The sequence below is a fragment of the Perca fluviatilis genome, chromosome 17, assembly GCF_010015445.1.
Source record: "Perca fluviatilis chromosome 17, GENO_Pfluv_1.0, whole genome shotgun sequence".
NCBI lineage: Eukaryota > Metazoa > Chordata > Actinopteri > Perciformes > Percidae > Perca > Perca fluviatilis.
Window position 1 is genome coordinate 23,103,928 of NC_053128.1, and position 20,370 is coordinate 23,124,297.

The window sequence follows — 20,370 nt, forward strand, 5'->3', positions numbered from 1 at the left end:
TGTTGTGTCCAATTCTCAGCCTGCTTTTTGCTACTTGATATTTCCATTTGGTTCCCCCTACCTACTCATTTTTGGATTGAGCGTAAATGTCTCCTTTTTATTGCAATACAATGTTTTTGCCCATGTTGAGTTACTTTTCTCCACACACACTGCCTTTTCTCTCTTTTTTTGTTAATTTAAATCAGTCAGGTTAGCTGTTTTAATTTCAGATATCTAAATTTCCAATAAAAATGACTTAAAGCTGTAATCTTGAATATTTGTATTTAAATAAATGTATGTTAAGTCACTATCAATCAATGAAGGAGGTAACACAATCTTGATTGAGCCTTTGGCCCACTGATGAAAGTATTGCGATATTTATATATTTGCAGTATTATCAACTGGGTTTCTGGTGCGACATCTCCCGAGAAAAAATGGAACTATGCACACATTTCTGAAAACTTGAAGCTCATGTATCCATAGAACTGACAGACAATAGAAATAAATGAGATCCATTCTATTTCTTTGCTCCAAACTGATAAACTCTGAGCACATTTCCATTGTTTTCACTCAAATAGAAACTCTAAATCCCCCAGGAACCAGTGAAATATTAAGGATTGCCACGTTAAATTAAAAACTCTCTTTCATTTCAGCAGTACATTCTCTAATTTGATAATAAATTGTATGGACTTCTTGCTTTTACTTCTCTAAAATGAGAACCAAACAGTCAAAAAGGCTTAAATAAGGAAGACACATTTACTCAAACTACTTTTATTTTTGTGTACACAGTACTAACAGTCAGCGTTTCAAAACAAGCTGACAATAAGAACAAGTGGTTATAGCAGTAACGATAATTTCAGAAAATACAATCTGTTATCAAAGTATGGCACAAAGTAGCCTAGTATGGTGGTTCTTTCTGTGTTTTGGATTTACCAACTCAACAAAATAATTTATCCTTTTTAACCACAACACTAATATTGTGTAATACTGTGTTTTTTGTGTAAAAAAGCTTGCTTTATCCATTCATTCCCCTTCTAATGAAATTATGATACATTATGCACTCTCATGAATTTCTTCTAGTTTCTTATTGTACATAACTGATTAAAGTATACATCAAACACAAATAGTAAAATCAAATAAGGAAGCAGAAATCCATAAATGAAACTTGTTACAGCTTCTCTGCTATCGTCGTCGATATATTTAATGTTGATTATTGCAGTGCATGTAATGACGAGGTGGTATGAAGGAACTCATTTATCCTTAGATGTTACAACTAAGAATAAGCACAGAAATAAAAGCTGGGCTCAACGCAGTTCATAAGTAGTAATTCTGCAGCATTTTCTATATTACATTAAATGGCACCTGAAATCAATTGTTTTCACCAGCCTCGAGTGAGAAAGCTGTGGCTCTGCACAACAATCTATCATTCAAGCAAAGTGTTTTCAAAGTGCAGTTTGACCCTGCCGCCAACTATAAAAACTCATAGCAGTTTCATGCTTATTTTTGTTTGGTATCTGGAAGAAAACGATATATATACGCGAGAGTAGATGTGTTGGTTTGACATGATGTTCTTTTCACAAAATTATGTGAAAACTATAAAAGGCAAAATAAATTCAGTAACATAGATTCTTTTAAAGGCACAACTAGAGTGTTTCTTCATATTGAACCTTCATGAGTTTTTAGTTGCAATGGCTTGACACCTGACATGAAGTCTTTCACAAACATTAAAGAAAAGGTTTGTTTGGTGTCATATACAGCACCAACAATATCTAAGTAAGGCCTTCAACAAAGCACATTTTGAAATGATAATAAGCTGAATTCTATTTTTTAAATGGCGGTTAATGTTACGTGAGGAGTTATGTAGGACAAAAATAATGTACACATATTCTGTAGTGTATGAATCATTATTTCAACCACAAAATCCTGTCATATTCAGGCCTTTATATGGCTGATAAAGGTGTCGATCATTATACTACTAGAAGACAACTGTGAAGCTTTAACTTAGCATGTTCCTCATTCAAACATTTCTACATACAAAAATATACTCTGAAGGTTTCTCAATTGCGGTGCTAACAATGTTTATAGATATCCCTCTAAATACAGTGCATGAATAGAAAACACTAATGAGCAATGGCAAGGTTTTGTAACATTTGGTTTAGGACGAAATGCAAATGAAACATAGTAATACTGAATTGATTAAATTGCTGCACAAAGAGAAGCCTTGCAGTATGCTTTGCTTCTCTCCCTATCTTTAATAGTGATTGATTGTATCTAAGCAGAGGACCCCTGAGAGTGACGTATGATATCTAAAAATCTCACGATTTATGGACTTCATTACCCTGGTCCCAAATTACCCTCTATGCCCTGTAACATAGTAATCAGTCAGTAAAATCTGAAGGCACAATCGAGGTAAACAGAAAATAAGGTGAGGCCACAGCACTAAAATCAAAATGATCCCACAGGGGTGGGTTTGTTTGTTTCGGATCACCACAAAGTAGGCTCTCCATTTTTACTCATTTGAGAACTGCAGCTTTCAGCAACTGATTTAACCAAACAGCAAAAAGTAACCCTCGACAGTGTTTTTGAATGAATGTCAAACTTTTTCTGGGAAAATATTGTGCTAGACCTGGACTTTGGGTAGCTCTGCATGGCTAAAATTAATACATACAGGACAGTATGTTTGAAACTAAAAACATGTTTTCCTCCTCTAGCCCTCACCCCCCACCCCAAAGATTTCCAATCATAAAGGAGATATTGACAATAATCTCTCTCCTGAAAACCCAAATCCCTATTTGTATTTCTGAGGGTTGTCGATGTACAAAGAGCCCTTCTGATCATTCTCCCCCTCCTCAAGCTTATGGGTCATCTTTAGGTGACAGACCGATATAGGTTCCATTTTGTGGATCTTCCTTTTCCTTGTCACTGACTCGAGAGTAAGAAGTGTCCTCTTCAGTGGAGGTCTGTTGTTGGATTGTGAGGGAAATAAACGTATTATAACTCATCTCATCTTAATTTGTACACTTATACAGTACCTGTAATCAAAAAAGGATGGGTGTCCTTGTTGTGTTGTCTCACATTACCAGTGACACTTTTACATTACTTAAATAGACATTTAGTATTACTACATTATGTTAATTTGTTAAAAACAGATGATACATTTAAAGTACAGCACCAGAATTATTTAATGAGGGGTGAAAGTCATCCAACTGCATACTGAGAAATAAAACGAAAGATGCATACGGACAAAAGGATAAAATATAGTACGGCACAAGCTTGAATAAAGCACACACAACAGAAAAGTTAAACAAAGCAGCAAAATAACCATAAAGACTTACAGCATAGAGAGCCTTGGTAAACACAGTGCGCTTAACTTCCTTCTGCACATAGACACAGTGATAAAGACATGCACAGTGCAATTAGTGTGTGGTCAAGCAAGTCGTAACTGAATGAATTATGCAAAAAAATTAACACCAAATTAACACTGATTACTTATTGGGACAAAGCAAGGAAATTGTAAGCTGTTAAATAAAATCAGGTAATAAGTGTCATACCTTCTGTTTGCGGGCCCGGACCAGAAGGATGATGAGGACTGCGAGCAGTATGGCACCCAGTCCCACAATAATGAGCGGGAAGTTGGACACTAGAGTGACAATCAGCAGCAGCTTGTGTACTCTCGCCGCAGACGCATCATCAATCACCACACTCTGCGTATTAAAAGACCATGTGAAAGATACATCATGGAGAGGAAACTGTGTATAAAACTAGTGACCGGTTTAGCATCTTGTACAAAATACTTTCTAGTGGCTTAGTCCTGATTTGTGTTGTTCAAATGTTGTTCTCTGTACATAAAACAAATGGGGTTCTTATTGAAATACTACATTTTCATTTTGGAACTCATCAAGAAAAAATTAACTACATGAATGATTTTGTTTATATTATAACAACTTTAAGATGATTAACTAACTCAATGTGTTCTCTTTAATGTTTCTTACCTCATTGAGGAACATGACGGGAAAGATTGTCTCATTAAGCGTTCTAGTTTTCCTGTTGTGAATACAATAAAGAGAGTGTGAAGTAATCATATACAGTACAGAAACACATACATCTATATTATAAAACAATAACTTGTTTTGCTTGTGTTTGGATGCAGATACTTACGGGAATCCAGAGATTCTGCTGAGCAAGATGTTTATCTGTGCTCTCTTGTTTGCACGAACAATCACTCCAGTGGTCTGCAAGCAAAATATAAAATAAAAAATGGTGTTAATAATGTAAAGTAAAGAATGATATTACCAGAACGACAGTGACATGAAAATCTATACAATATGCAACAGAAGTAAAAAATCCTTTGTTCCCTGTGCAATAACTCTGCTAAATTTGCTAATATAATTTAGGTGTTTTTTAGAGAGAGCTGCTGTAGTATTGTGTAAAATTGTGTTCTGTGTATTGTATGTACAGGAAAAATGTTTGGACTATTTGTACAAGTGTTATCTTGCACTCCTGACTGCAGATCAAGTTTACCATCTGGGATAATAAAATGACTGAACTTCTTCTCCTGTACTATATGTATATATAACTACGTATATGCCACTAGGTGGTGTAGTAGTACATCTTAATGTAGCATGGCATTCGTTTCAACACAGTTCAATGAAATGCATTGCTGCTACATAATTTCATAGAGGATTGAAATGTGCAAACAAAAAAAGAGTCACAGCATTAATGTTCATCACAACTGCAGAGTAAAAAAGTGCATTTGAGGCTGCTGAACTGTGGCTTACTGGGTTAAGGTCTAGGAAGGTTTGGTGATGCTGTCTTTGAGGGGACATTCCTTTAATGGCAGCCACATATTTAGCATCTCCCAGGTAAAAATGAGGAAAGGAGGCAACCACTGGGGCACCTATGTGAGGAGAGAAGACATTTCAGGGGAAAACAATAAGGGAAGACAACATTTAGCTGAGCAAATCAACAATTAATTATGTATATATACACTGTAAAATGAATGAGTCACAGCAAAAGAGTTCTCCTTTCGCCGCTTAATTAAGTGGAGTAAACGTCAACTGAAATGACAAATTGTGTGCTTCATCCTCTTTGACAATTAAGCCTCATCTGTAATTAGGGTTTAATGAGACTTGAAACTGAATTTTGATAGGAGGCACTTGAGCTGCCACGTCTCCATAACAAGGTTTTACTCATTCATTTGTAAAAAAATATTTTGATGTCAACATACACATCATCGCATAACACACAGAGGCAACATTAAGATGACCTCAACAGTGTATCTTATAGGAGTTAGTCAAAGGAGAATTTCCGTCTTTTTAAAATAATATGCATCTGCTCTGTAAAGGGAAATCTGTAGAGAATAAGTATGTTGTTCTATAATGTGCTCTTGTTCAAATAATGTAACTGTGTACAACACCATGATGGTGTGACATACAAGCCTTTCCACACTAGGTTTGAGTGAACCTCTAAGTAGCAGCATAGAAAACAACATTTTTATCGAATGTCACATTTACTGTTGTTTAATGTATGATTTAAACAGAACATCACAAATAGAACATTTGGGAACAGTCCTCAAGAGAAGGTGATGAGATAAAATCTGATCACCATCGTAGGATACACAGCATGTTGCTCAAGGTCGATCTTCTAAAGAAAATAAACAATAGGTACACAAATGGACCACAACCCCGCTTGTTGTACAAATTAAGGGCCATATCTTATATCCAGATAAAGAGTCTTGTTACTCTTACTAAGTTCCTTCCTCATATTGTCAACAGGCCAGTATGACCTTGGTCAAGATAAATAAAAGTGTGGTCAAGTGAAACATTCTTGCATATGTTCCACCTGTGCAATGTAGGATGAAGTCATTCTGTCTGTGTCTCAGCAGCAACAACAAAGTCAGATGGTGGCCCAGTGAGAGGGGCTGATGAAGTGGGGCAGAGGTGACAGTTTTCCTGCCCTTGTGTTTGGTAACACGCGATTGATAAAAACACTGGACACCCTTGGTCACCTGAGACGCTGGTTCCGTGACAACCAACAAGGTCATTTTCACACACGCACACACACACACACACACACACACACACACACACACACACACACACACACACACACACACACACACACACACACACACACACACACATATTGTTATAGTTAAGAGTGCCACTGCTAATTCCTCAACTCCTGACCTTAACCCTCTGCACACGCTTTTAAATCCTCCTCACCTGAGAAGAATGAAATGCCTTTTGCTGGCTACTCTATACTACTAAATTGGCTTTTGTGCATACTTAGTTTTTTCCGATTGCTAGACAACAGTGGGCACAACTGGAGTAACGTGCAAAACTCAAACTACAGCCTGCACAGCAGCAGTTCATGTGGACCAAACTCTAGTTCATTTTTCATTGCTTGAAAAAAACTGTTAACCACACATTCAAAACAGTACAGATTTCAGCCTGGTGCATTTCAAACACTGCTGATTGCAATGGTTTCTTGTTTTAAACTTGTTATAAGCCTTTTTTGAAAAGAAAGAAACACCAAATAAGAGTAAAACAGTTGTACAGTTTGAGAGAAACAGTGAACAGGTAAAAGAGCAGAGATACCAATATGTCCAGGTAAGATGTCTGATGTTACGTACACAGTTGTGAAAATGTGAAAAACACTTCCTTTTCTATAGTAAAACTGCATACTTACTGTTTTTAAAGTAATGGGGGTGTAAGCAATGGGAACCCCACAGTCATTTGTATTTATAGATAATGTAGGTTTATTCAAAATGTAAAGATGAAAAGTTTGTATTATCTGTATTGGTGTTTGATGCTAGTGTTTTAACTCTCAGTGGTTCTGAGTGACAGTGTGTGTCATCTCAGTGAGGCTTGTGCATGGTGTTTGGCTGCACTGAGCCTGTTTTGAGACGTGTGTTAAGAGTTGTGTTGCTGTGAATGAGTTTTGCAGGTGATGTGAACTGTTTAGCTCAGTTGACTGTTGGTAATGCAGACTGTGGTTAGAGTTTTGCACGTGGCTTCAGTTGTGACCACTTTCGTCGTTTAGCATTCGGAAAAAAACTGTAACATTTATGTGGACAGCAGCACTTAGTTTCCATTACAGTAATCTCAGTACGTTATGAAAATCATGTCGCAAACACTAATCCTTCACAGTAAAATAACTTGTTATGTATCTGTTTATTTTCCATTGTCAACATTATTCACATTGTTCTGCAATAAGCAGTGTGCATGTACTGTATCAAATCAATCTGCTTTTAAATGTACTACGTCACAGTAATAATGTAACTTTGAAACAAGAAAAAGAAGACATGCTGTTCTCTTGTGTTAATAACTCCTTGAAACACGTTACAAGTATCTGCATGTTGATACTTCGTACGTCTTCGGTATTGCTCTATACACTGACAGCCAGCTAAACTCTCTCCTAACATCAAGACTCTGAAGAAGACAGTCGTTCCTACGTCCACAGGTTTATTGACGTTTCAAGGAAAGTGTGAAACTGTAACATACAAAAACAGACTAATCAATTCTATGCTAGCTTTTAACATACTATATAGCCTCTGTTCAGAATGTAATTTAATCAATTCAAATATTTCCTTTCTACCGTTACACAATATAATTCATAACTATTAAACTGATAGTGATTATGCTGTACAAAGATATTTTTACATGTAAACAATATTACGTTCATTCATACGAGTGTAGCCTGTCCTGTGACTTATAGTTGCCTAGCAACCATGCAACGCTAGTCACAGCACCAAAGCCAGCGATCACGGACATTTGTAATATAGACTTAACACAAAATAACACTGACATCAAACTAATGATCTATGAACCTATGTAATTATTTAAAAAACAGTGAAAGAATACATACCAACGATACTACTCTAGGCATAAATGTAGGCAAATGTAGCTGTAGTTGGCTTGCTACACTACAACCATGAATCACTGAACCATTAGTTTGTAGCGTTCGTTTACTTCCTAACTACCGCTCATGCGACATAGCAGTTACCAGCTGAGAGTCTTAAAGTGACAGCAACGTAAATAGAGAACTCATAAGACTTGAGGCAAATTCACTTCATACTTTTAAAAGCTTATTTATAACAAAACATTGATACTGAAATGAATAGAAAGTAATACATTCCTCAAAGGTATTCAAATGCATTAAAAACTAAAACACAGTACAAATATATTATTTATAGTAAATGTATACAACATGTTAAAACTCTGGTATTGTCGTTTCACAGGGAATGATAATATATGAGGGGAAAAAATTGGTGAGCACAGGCACTAAGGTAACGCCTGGTCATATTCAAGGCCAAAATCAGGTGATAGGGCTTACCGCCCCCTCAGCCACTGGGCCAATCATGGTCAGATGGCGCCTGAGGTGTGGAGAGCTGGAGAGCTGTGTCACATGGGTTATTTACAAGGGCATTAGTGCTGGTTATAGTAGGAAATAAAGTAGAGGAGTACTTGACTGATATTAGACTAAACAAATGATGTGCTGCTGTGTAGAAAGCAAAGATCTTAGCCTTCAAAGTAAATATATGTGTTCACTAGAAAGACCCAGGTCAGAGTGTAAGCTCAGAGGCTTCGTGTAGGCTGTTGTGGGTTGGGAGCGCAGAATGTAGTACTTTGAAAGAGGCATGTGAAAGTGCAAATCGTGGGTTAGGAAGTACGCTGCACGAGCTGACATTTACCTTTCCGACAAGGACTGACTTTAAGAAGGCCAGTTCCCAGGCACTCTTGTGGGGTGACGCAGAAACCCTCATTGGCTGGGTTCTCCTCTTTGCTGGCAAAAACAGAGCGTGGCGGTGTGAAACGGTAGGCTGGGATTCCTTTCACCTCTACATCCTTCTCAAATTCCATGTGGATCGACCTGGAGAGCAAAGCAAGAACATAATGAAATAAAATTTGTTTTCTTATTTATCATATCTTCTTTCTCTTCATCTCTGTTTACCACCCTGTTTTTATATTTATTATATGTGCACAATTTGTTTTAACAACAGTTTACAGCCTGAATATAAGCAGTCTCACTTAAGATTGAAGAAAAATTGTATTAGTCAATTTCATGATAAAAACTGTTTAACTTGTAACTTTAACTGTAACGTATTCCAATGTGCAACTGTTAGAAACTCTATGCATAAAATAGGAATAGAAAGGGAATATTACAGTGGTGTTTTTACAGGTGCTGAACCATTCAATTACTCGATTGAACCTGCCTATTGGGAGCTGAGACACCTGTTGACAAGCAAACATGACCTGAAACTCAATTATCCTTTCTTCTTAGAAAATAATAAAAAAATGACTTACGACTTTCAATTTCAAGAGAGAAGCTGGAGGATTTATATTGACTTTATCATTATATTGAAATCCTGTTGGGACTGGAGTACGTCTTTCTTTCTAAACATGTAGTGGAAGTAATGTTGTAGTGTGGTGTTGGCCTTCTTTTTCTACCGGGAGTGGAGAAAGAGTAAATCTTAAATGATTAATTTTAATGTTTGTTGTGTTTTTACAGCTTCTAAGAGAATTACGTCACCGTGCATCCTTGTTCTTTGTATCTGCAGTTCTGTTCTTTCTAGGGAATCCTGACGATTCTCAGTGAGAACAAAGCAATCTATATAGTGTCTGCCAACTGGCCGGGAGGATGCAGCCCTTCTCTACTCAGCCCACCAATCGTGCAACAATACTGTAAAGACCTTTCCCTTGACCTCCGTGTGAGAAGCCAAGTAAAAAGCCTTATGTGTTTCCTCACTAGGACAGGACTGTGAAAGCCTCTGCCTTGTACTGCTGGGCATGAGAGACTGTTGACATCAGTTAAACTAAGCTCAAATATGGTTCTTTTGTATCTAAATATCCCTTCAATGTTTGGGGGCCAAAATTTGACGAGATGATATAAGATTGCATTACAGGCCTAAAAACGTTGAAAGGGAATGTAAAGAGGAAAGATGGGTTACAACTTTCACTTAAGTGTGTATTGTAGCAGGGGCACAGCAGTCTTTGTTTTTGTCATGATTTGGGGCACCCAGGGCCACGAGTGTTTCTAACCTGTGTCATGCTTCAACTTCATTTTTCTGGTTTTTGTTTTTGCATATCCAGGGTTGGATCTCTCTGTTGGGTTGAATCTGTCTTTTGTTTCGGTTTGCTTCTTTTTTGTTTTGTGAATATCTGAAAACATGTTGGTTGTTTATGACAGACAATCTATTTAAAATATAAATCAAGTTTTTTTTAAATGGATCATAGCTAAAGCAAAGATTAACATATGGCAAAAGGCAAGTTGATATTTGAACAATGCCACCTGTCTGCAATTCGTCAAAATCTTGAGGTTTTTGTGGCTCAGCTGTCCGTTACTGGACCAAAGGGTCGTTACCCTGTCAGGTCACAGATGGAAATTCTAGCACTTTTTTTGTCCTCCAGATCAGTCAGGGGCGTAGGGCTGAAAACACTTGAACCAAGCTACAGTCTCTGTGTGAAAGGTTAACACATGTAACTTAATGGAACATATCCTCTTTAAATTATAAATAAAGGTACAGGAAACAGGGAGGGAGCCTTCCTTTTAGTCACAATAACACAGACAGCCGTGATGAAGCCACCAGGCAATAAATAAGTAGGTGAAAGCGTAAAAGACTGGGAGTAGGGTTCTTGACACATGTCCAATCAGTGTCAAAGGTACAACCATGTCACTCCAACAGATTCTTTCCACACGCAACCAATGGATATGGCAGATGTGCAGCGCCTTTGCTTTTTAGGTCAAAGTTTATTTTCTAAATTAGAAGCTCTACTTATTAGCAAAGGTAAGGAGTCGGACACATTTTCATCAGTGAAGACAGCATTAAGGCGTAGCATTTGTAAGATGTATGTAATTTTGACAATCTTCAAGATTTCAATAATATCCTGATGCTGAAATTCTCCAGAAATCTAAATATCCTTTAAAGCATTAGTAGTGAATATGTCTGGGAAGACAAAAAAATCTAATAGAAAACATCACTGAACTTGTTTGTTCCAGGTGGTCAAGAACAGAAACTTTTCTTTCCCAATGTTGAGAATATGTGCTTCGAACAAATTCAGTACTTGTCAACAACCATAAAATGCTATCTCTCTTTTTTCATTCTCACTCCCACAATTTTCCTTCCCCTTCCTCACGCACCCACCAGCCATTACACTCCAGACCAATTACTGCTGCTGCTGTGTTTCCTGGAAATGCCATTTTATTCTTTCAAAAAGCACGCACTGTATACTGTAGGCACTAAGGCATTGGTGAGAAAACAGATGTCACCTGTGGTGCTGTTTATTAGTGAGCAGGATGTTATGATAACAATCCATGGGATCTAAGGCATTACATTATATGTCATTTAGCTGGTACTTCTATCCAAAGCAACTTACAATTGCTGTATATGTCAGAGGATGTACACCTCTGGAGCAACTATGGGTTAAATGTCTTGCTCAAGGACACATTAGTTGATGTTTCCAGTGGGAATTGAACACAGATCTACCACACCAAAGGCATGGATCATATCCACTGCGCCATCACCACCAGCCAAGGCCTTTCCATACCAGATATGGTATGCTGTGAGGCGAGTCGAGTCCAACATTTTTAGGCCATGTAATGTACCAGAAATAGACATAGTATCATCACTACACACAGGTAAAATATCATATATGGGACACTAGAGTCCATTGGGACATATGGGATATCATTTCTAATATAAGTTCATTGTTGTTCTTGAGTCAGATGAATAGTGCCCTAATATCTAACTGACAACGAGAGTAAGAGTCTATAGCTGTGCTAGTGGATCTGTGAGGCCGTACTTAACTGCCACTGTGCTTTTTCAGGTGTAACGGTTTTTCGGATGGTCAAATAGCTTCAGAAGCCGCCTCCTCCACATCTTTCCAACATCAGATTAGGAGGGGCTGTGTTCGATCATTTCTGTTAACTTTCTGAAACTGACAATCTGACATTCACACCTACTTATGCCATGATTGGCCACCTGTGCTGAGTTAAAATTTTAAACCTGCTGGTGGCACTACAGGAAAGGTCTGGAGATCACCAACATCATACGGATTCATCCTCTGAATCCATGGTATCTGTACCAAATTTCTGGACCAAAGTGGTGGACCAAGCGACAGGTCGACATTGCCATCCATAGAGCTACTATTATGATTACGTGATGATAAGCGTGGTGATTTACATATCTTAAAATGATCACTGTGATGCTGAACTGTACCTGCAGAGGTCTGGAGTGAAGATGTAAATGCGTTCATTCTTGTTCAGCAGGGGATGGAAAGCACTTCCATCTGATCCATTGATGCTGTTGCTTTGGTTAGACGCCCAGAAGGTCAGCTGGCTGCAAAACAACATATTGTCACAAACATATAATATATTTTTAAAACTGCATCAAGAGAAAATGTATGCATTTAAAAAAAGTATAATGTTTATACAGAGAGTATCTCTTTGGGCACTGATTGAATGTGAAACTTACTAAGGCAATAAAATGGAATAAGAAAGGTCACTAAAAGTATCAGGGAGTCCTGTCCTGTGCTCTGTACTGTGGGCAACAGCCCAGACCAACAGGCAAACAGACAGACAGACATAGCCATTATTGGCAAACAGCAGTAGATTTGAGAAACCTTTTAAATCCAAAGGTTACCCAATGAAGTTCCATTACAGTGGATGAAGACAGAGAGGGAGTGTGTGTTTGTGTGAAACTGCAACAGTGCTACCTTTGGCCTTGCCATGTTTCAACGCGGCCATAATCCATGTAGTTCTGCACCCCAGTGTGGTAGATGAATTCCCCGTTATTAGTTCCATTTTTCTAAATAGATCCAAAGATTTATGTCATTAAAATGTGTTTATGTTTTCAAAAACACTAAAATTTCTTATCATGGAAATTGCCTGCTGCAGGGATTATCATAGGGACCGGATTTTGTTATTTGCAGAGCTGTACATGCCTTGTACATGAGGCCAAAGACCTTCTCCACCTCAGGACTGCTGGTAGCGACGCGGGCCAGCAAGGGATCTTCGTATCCCCACAGCAGTTCATCCACAGTGCGAGTAGTGAAAAGACCGCTCCTGGAAGAGGTCATCAACATGGATGCCATGGAGGTCTTCCAGAAACTCCCTTTCACCTTGTTCATTACAGCCTAGAGACGGGAAGATGGAAAAGAAAGCAGGATGAGGTAGAGGGTGGAGTTGGGCATTGAGGTGGGATTGAGGAAACAATAAACAAAATGCAGAAGAAAGTTACAGAACACACAATACACTTTCCCCCCATTTGGATTTCCACTTTCCTCTACTTGTCTAAGACCTTTAGTTCATGACTTACCCAAGCAGGGATGTTGACAGTGGTGATGTTATCCACAGCTGGGTCACCCACAGACTTCTCTCTCAGGAACACAAAGCTTTTGATGTTGTATGCGGACACCATCCTGTTATTTTCCACCATGCTTACATTGTCCTTATACCTGTACTCCCTGGGCAAACACAACAAAACATAAGACAATCTAACCCCCTAACCGTTTTTTCATTAAGATTTCTAGAATTGTTCCTGTTACAATTAAGCACCACAGAAATAAATTAACGTTCATATCAATTTCATCACACAACATCTTTTCTTTTAACATAACATCTGTTTGAGATTAGGAAACATGAAAAAATATAGGTTAGGTGGCAGGGGTGATTATATTGACATGCACTGCAGCCTTTTTGGTGATTCAGCAGTGAACCTTGATATTTATTTAAGGGTTTCAGTGGGTGCATTAGAAGTGATTCAAAATGACTTATCCACGGGAGAGTTTCTTATCAGGACTCAGGACGGACTGAACAGCATATGAAACAACATAATGTATATATCATTGTCTGATCTTTGGGGTAAATTTACAAACAGATAATAAAATGTACCCGTCTGGATTAGTTTTTTTACGTTTTTTTATATGCAACTAAAATAAGAGTGACTTAATAGACCACAAGAGAGGAAGCAGAGAAGCAGAAGCTGATGTCACTTTTTCCGTTTACATATTGTACGTGCTGAGTAAATAATGGCCACATTTCAATAGGATTGCAAGTAGAACAAGTAAAATAAAAATTATACTCTCCAAAACCTAAAGCACGTTGTGCTGTGCAACGTGTCTGATACGAGTCCAAATTTGAAGAGAAATAAGAAAATACAGTACATGATCCTACAAAGTCAAAAAACCCAATAAATATAAACAGCAACCCATTCTGGTTTACATAGATTTTATGTGTGGTATAATGCTTGAAATTATATTTGAGAAACTATTTTCTTCTACATTTAATGTTTTTAAGGATTTCCTTTGAAGCTTTTTACGGTCAACACAGAGTAAATGTGATTAAAGTGCAGTGGTATCTGTGCAAGTCTGCAAGCAGAGATCACCTCCTACACATACTGTATAACAACATCAAATATTTGACAACATGTCTTTGTGGCAGCCTGTGCAGTGATGTGCTCTTGTATCCTACCTGTACGTGTAGGGTCCAACCTGCTTGACCTCTGGCTTGGCCCCTTCAAGGAAGGCGTCCACATTGGTCACATTGAAGAAAAAATACTCCATGTAGACAGGAGGTGGAGGGGTTTTCCATGACTCAAACACACGGCTGCCCTCTACCAAAACGATCTCCTGTTGAGACATAAAGTACACATCTCAGTTTAAATATAAACATAATACATTCAGGTAGTTTTGAAAAGAAAAAATATCTATTTTACATTAATGCATAAACACTGACTACACATACACTAAAATAATACATTCTACTGGTTGATATGCTTATTTTTTTTAATATGTAAGCAGACATGTTTTTTTCTTTTGATGTGGCTTTCAACTGATAATGCAATTGCTACAAAAAGTGCAAACATTTTTTCAATAGCGAACACATGTTTAGATTTTTGGAGGTTGGAGTGTGTAATGTGTTCATAGGAAAAACAACCCAGAGATCAAAAACATCCTTGGGGGGTCGCGGAGGGAAGCTGCTGTCTGAGCGTCAGACAACGGCATCGGCTGCACACATGAATGGTATTAGGGGAGACCCTAGCACAGCTCCATTGTACATGGTTACCAATGACAACGGGCACTTGTGGAGAGCCGCTGTCATGTGATGCAGAGTGGTGGATGCCCACTTGTTGCGCAGGACTGCGACCTTAATGAACTGAGCTACAGCACATTCCTCAGCACTGTGCCTTATGTGGCCCTGCAGGACAGGCACAAACCTTTACTATCCTGTTTTTTATTACACACCATGATAGAAAATTTGCTCAAAGACGATATCATTGACTCTGGACAAGGGTAACCTGATTCACTGCAGGAATCTTCTGAGGGATTGGAAATCACAGGGAGTAAGAGAAGAAGGAGGGGACGGGGGGAGGATTAGTTTTTCTTTTGACAACATCAGAGGAAATCTCACGTTGGCCTAATTGTGTCAGCTTTGCGTTAAAGTTAATATCCACTACAGTATGAAAGAGCTGAACACAGCAACGAGTCCCATTATTTCAGGGGAGCACAAGCCCCCTCCTCTTTTGGGGTCCCTTCTACTTGTTCAGAGACAAAAGTTTTGCTGAATAGCCAAGGACAATAAAGCTGTCACCTTAGATTGAGGAATGAAGAGCATGGTTTTTCTATGTCGTCCTTTTATGCTTTGAACAATCAATATAGTAACCCTCCCAGCACGCTGCATGAAATACTGCATGAAAAACAGGAACAGAGAAACCCTCTTATCTCAGTACTTACCACCGCTACTCTTACATCCCTCCCTATTTTGAAAACACAAGTAGCAGGTGAATACACAAATACACATGCTGCTAGTGCTTTGATGTCGAGGAAAATACATAGATGTGAATAACACCGAGCACAGCAAGAGGCTATTCATAAAATCCTCTAGTTGTGGTGTACAAGGTTTGCTTGTTACTCTAAATGGGGCTGTCTCAGTACACTTAACAAAGCTATACCAGCTGAACTGTAGTCCAACTAGGGTTGGGCATCATTTAGATTGCATTTTTAAAGGTCACATGGCATGAACATTTCACTTTATGAGTTTTTTTAACATTAATATGCGTTCCCCAAGCCTGCCTATGGTCCCCCAGTGTCTAGAAATGGTGATAGGTATAAACTGAGCCCTGGGTATCCTGCTCTGCCTTTGAGAAAATGAAAGCTCAGATGGGCTGATCTGGAATCTTGCTCCTTATGAGGTCATAAGGAGCGAGGTTACCTACCCTTTCTCTGCTTTGCCCGCCCAGAGAATTTGGCCCACCCATGAGAGAGAGACATCGTGGCTTTCAAACGAGCAAAGTGGCAGTTGGTCAAGGCCACACCCCCACTCTCCACCTTGCCCCCCCCCCCCTCTCCTACTCAATAGCATTTAAAGCTACAAACACAGAAATGGCACATACTAAGGAAAGCTCATTTTGGGACTGGCTCTAGTGGCTGTAATTCTGCACCAAGGCTGAATTTCGGGAAAGAGACTTCAGATATAGTATTAGGGGACCACTAAGGCCTATATAAAAGCATCCAAAGAGCACCATGTCACGGGACCTTTAACGATTACGATTCTTCCTTTCGATTCTGGTTCTTATCGATTCTCAGTTCCATTTCTATAAGGGGTGGAGTAGAAATGGGTCCCATGCTTATTTCACAGATAAAAAGGAAAACAAATGTTTTATTCAATGGTGATTTACAGTTTTACTGGGCTTTTTCAATGTAAAATTAGCCCCACTTTAGGGCGCTGCTTACTGTGTTCCATGGCTGCAACACAACAAGCGCCTGGAAGTACGAGTTGCTATGGAAACCAAAACTTAGTTAGTTACTTTGGAACCAATGATTGGATTCTAAACCAAAACGATTCCAATAAATCAAACCATTCCATTGGAATCATAATTTTTTTAAACGATTCCAAGTTGGTATCGGTTCTGAATGCCCAATCCTAAGTCCAACCCTCTGTTCCTGAACCCATCAGTCATATTAAGGTACATTCAGTTTTACATTGGTCGCCAACTGGCAACACCAAGTGGCTGTAGTGGCAGATCCCTTTTAATGATTTAAGAAGTGTGTGGGGTCTTGGTCCAAAGCCAGATATCTTAACAACTGCTGACCATGACCTTCATGGATTTTGGTAAGATTGTCCCTAGAGCATGATTACAAATACTTTTGATGACCTTTGTTTTGCAGTCGTGGCAAATTTTTCCTTCGCTAATGCTGTGGTCGACCACAAGTCACAGAAATGTCACATGTCAAAGACACTTGATTTGTGGATATTCATGCTTGCACAGGGATAAAACATTTTGATTTTAAAAACCCTATGGCCTTTCCTCTAGTGGTACTATCAAGAAAAACTACAAATTTTATTTCCACTACTGGTCAAGTTCCAAATCATCCGTCTTTTGTTGAGTGGAGCACTTCAGCTTCTAGAAGATGGCTTTCCTCGCTTACAGTAACACTTTTAAAATTCAGAATAAAAACTCTGTATTGTTTAACATATTTGTGTCAAAACCCAGGAAACCCAGCAAACTACTAGCAAGGGGCCGCTAGCCGCTATGACTAGTCTATATAGAATTACCAAATTCCTATTCAGAGACAAATCACTTTCACCATCACCTTATCAGTAGGTCATTGCATACTGATCCCGCTTGACTCACATGGAAGCTGAGGGGCTGCCAACCCAGCTGGTTTCCAAATGAACCTAGCTGTGTGAAATAGACTTAGCATACAAAGAAAGTCTGCTGCTGGGAGAGTATCCATGGAATGAGATCCTTCACACTGAGGGAGTAAGTGGGTAACTTGATATAGCTGAAATAAATCATACTGCCAGGCTAGAAGATAACCATGTGTGTCATGTGAGTGTATGCATTTGTGTCCCACCCACACATTTTACTGAGAAAAAATATTTTACATACATATACAGTATGTCTGTCTGCCTGCCTGCCTGACTGTTAATACTCACGAGTGGCAAAAACTACTTTGCCAAATGATTGGGTAATGTATCCTGTTTCTTTGTCTCTGCATGTATAAAACTATGTTTAATTAATAAGACGGCTGATAAGACCAAAAGATTTGTAAACATGAGAAGCAGCATTCATCTTTTATGGTTCAACACTGTCTAGTTTGCAACTGACTCAAAACTTATAACGCCCACATGAAAAAAATGGTCTTGCTTGTCTGTAAATTTAATTCCAGGCTCATCAATGTGGCCACTGCAGCAATGGCCAGAAATTGCACACCTCACTTTATGTTTGGTTTACTGTGATTTCAACTTTTCTCAGCCTGGGCCTAAAGCCAGCATGTATTATCACTTGGTAAATAGACCCTAGACACACAAACTCAAAACTTACTCTGGCCAAAGTAGGTAAGAAAAGCTGACTAAAACCTCTGCTGTCATATTTTTTAATTACAAACTGGAACACATTTGAACAATGTAATTCAGGGAACCATTGGCATGCCCTAAGTAGTATTTATTTCAAAAATATTTGAAATTATGTCCAAAATTTACACCTTTTGTAATGCTTTCTCAATTAAACCACCAAGTAAAAAAAAGTGAGAAAAAAACCCCCAGACTAAAACACGACCACACTTAAACGTTTTCTTTTTAAAACACATATCTTATGCTACATTTACGCTTTGAGTCCACACAACGCCAGTGTTTTAGAGTCCCTAAACGGAGAAGGTGCTAAAACACTCATGAGGACGGAGATCGTTTCCGTTTTAAAACACTGTTTCAAAATAAAAATGTAGTAATGTGGATGTAGCCTAACTCACCAACCCAGCATCAATCCACCCTCCCCCAAGTCTCTTGACCTCAATAAATGTATGACCTGGTTACACCCCTAAACACTCTTGTTTTGTGCTGGAGAGGCATGTGGGCTTTCCTGATGGGTCCATTAAAGTATCTTCATAAACTATTACATAAAGACCAACTTAGCTTAAACACTTGTAGAGCCCCACCAGACTGTCTAAGGCTAAGGACTTAGAGTAAACAGTACAGTTTAAGTATAGTTAAGCCTTAAAGTAAATATTGGACATGTAAATATGGTTGTTAAACAGGACTATTTTTAATTATTATTTTATCAATTCATCCAACAAATGGTAAGTCCATATTGTCTATTTATTCTGTTTTGTTGGATTCAACAGCACTTCATCTAAAGGATCTTTTCTCCACTTCCTGCAGCCATTTGCCTTCAATACATAAAAATGTTCAGCATTAGGACCAACTCCCTGCACTAGAAAGCCTTGTGAATATGTCACATAACCTCTAAAGTCAATACAAAGCCTCTCTGATAATAGCCAATGTGTTACCTTTAATGGAGAAGCAAGTTTGATATGAAAATAAGGTTGAAGGTGTGCCAAATGATAACACTGAATGTGGTCCAACAGCACTTTCATGTCTGCTCTGTTATCAAAGTAAAGCGAACCTTCTGGGAAGGCTTTGAACTCTACTAACAAACAGAAATATTAGAAATCCAGGAAATCTCTGGACTTAAACCTGCAACAATTAAAAGTATGGAGCACTTTACTGTAAATGTACAACGACTAAAATTAACTGAAGGGTCTAAAGCATGTTTACTGGTGCTGAGGAAATACTTTCACTGATGCAACCAAACAGAAACTACAACAGTTTAGCTGAATTACTGTACATAAAAGCGCATGAGAACATTGATGTTTACTTAAGTTCAAATATCAGTTTTCCATCAGTGATTATGATCCACCGCTGCCCTTCCTCCCACAGACCAAATGATGATCCAACTGCCAAGTTGGCAACAACAACTTCACTTCAATGTCTTGTTTTCACAGTTTCTTTTCCGTTATCCTCAGCAAAACAATCAACAAAAGTACCAATCACCTTTCATCATCAGCCACTGCTGTTCCTCAGACTTGAACTTAACGGACTAGGCTATAACTTATAAAAACACAAGAAGATGAAGAAAATCTCTTCACAACTTTGTAAACACAAACTGTATTTAAAAAAAAGAAATACAAATAAATAAGCAAACTAAGAAAAACATTCACCGTTCATCATAGACACTGCATGTGATAAGTAGGCCTGTGACAATTATTACATAATTGTCTGATCGCAATTATTTTACATAATTGCCGTTTCTGTGTTTAACCGCAATTAATTACTAAACTTAGCTAAGGGGTATGACTGTTGATGGTAATTGTTGATTTTGATTAGATGTGCCTAATTGCAATTATATTTAAGTGATTTTTGGTGTTTTGTTTTTTTATTGATGAGGATTAGTGTTCTATTGTCAATTTTATGTTCATTAAAGAAGAAAATACGTTTTATAATAATAAAAGAGGCGTTATTACTTCCTAAGCTGTGTACCTGTGTTATTATATTATCTGGGTCACATAGCAGTGATATAACCAAAAGATGTATCCTCAGATGAATTCAAAA

General features: G+C 38.2%; 1 protein-coding gene across 3 annotated transcripts in view; it reads right to left on the reverse strand.

Moving 5' to 3' along the window:
- Positions 1-734: 734 nt before the first annotated feature.
- LOC120545482 (lysosome membrane protein 2-like) overlaps positions 735-20,370 on the reverse strand; it is a 30,427-nt gene continuing 10,791 nt past the window's right edge. For 2 of the 3 annotated variants that reach the window (XM_039779837.1, XM_039779836.1), the window contains exons 2-13: positions 14,452-14,609; positions 13,298-13,445; positions 12,924-13,115; positions 12,696-12,787; positions 12,200-12,319; positions 8,675-8,853; positions 4,758-4,876; positions 4,138-4,211; positions 3,972-4,023; positions 3,531-3,683; positions 3,315-3,356; positions 735-2,939 (exon numbers count right to left, since the gene is read on the reverse strand). In XM_039779837.1, the coding sequence (XP_039635771.1) occupies positions 2,835-2,939; positions 3,315-3,356; positions 3,531-3,683; positions 3,972-4,023; positions 4,138-4,211; positions 4,758-4,876; positions 8,675-8,853; positions 12,200-12,319; positions 12,696-12,787; positions 12,924-13,115; positions 13,298-13,445; positions 14,452-14,609 (1,434 nt within the window). In that variant the 3' untranslated portion in view covers positions 735-2,834. The remainder of the gene's footprint in view (positions 2,940-3,314; positions 3,357-3,530; positions 3,684-3,971; positions 4,024-4,137; positions 4,212-4,757; positions 4,877-8,674; positions 8,854-12,199; positions 12,320-12,695; positions 12,788-12,923; positions 13,116-13,297; positions 13,446-14,451; positions 14,610-20,370) is intronic. The other variant, XM_039779838.1, reaches the window with a different exon arrangement.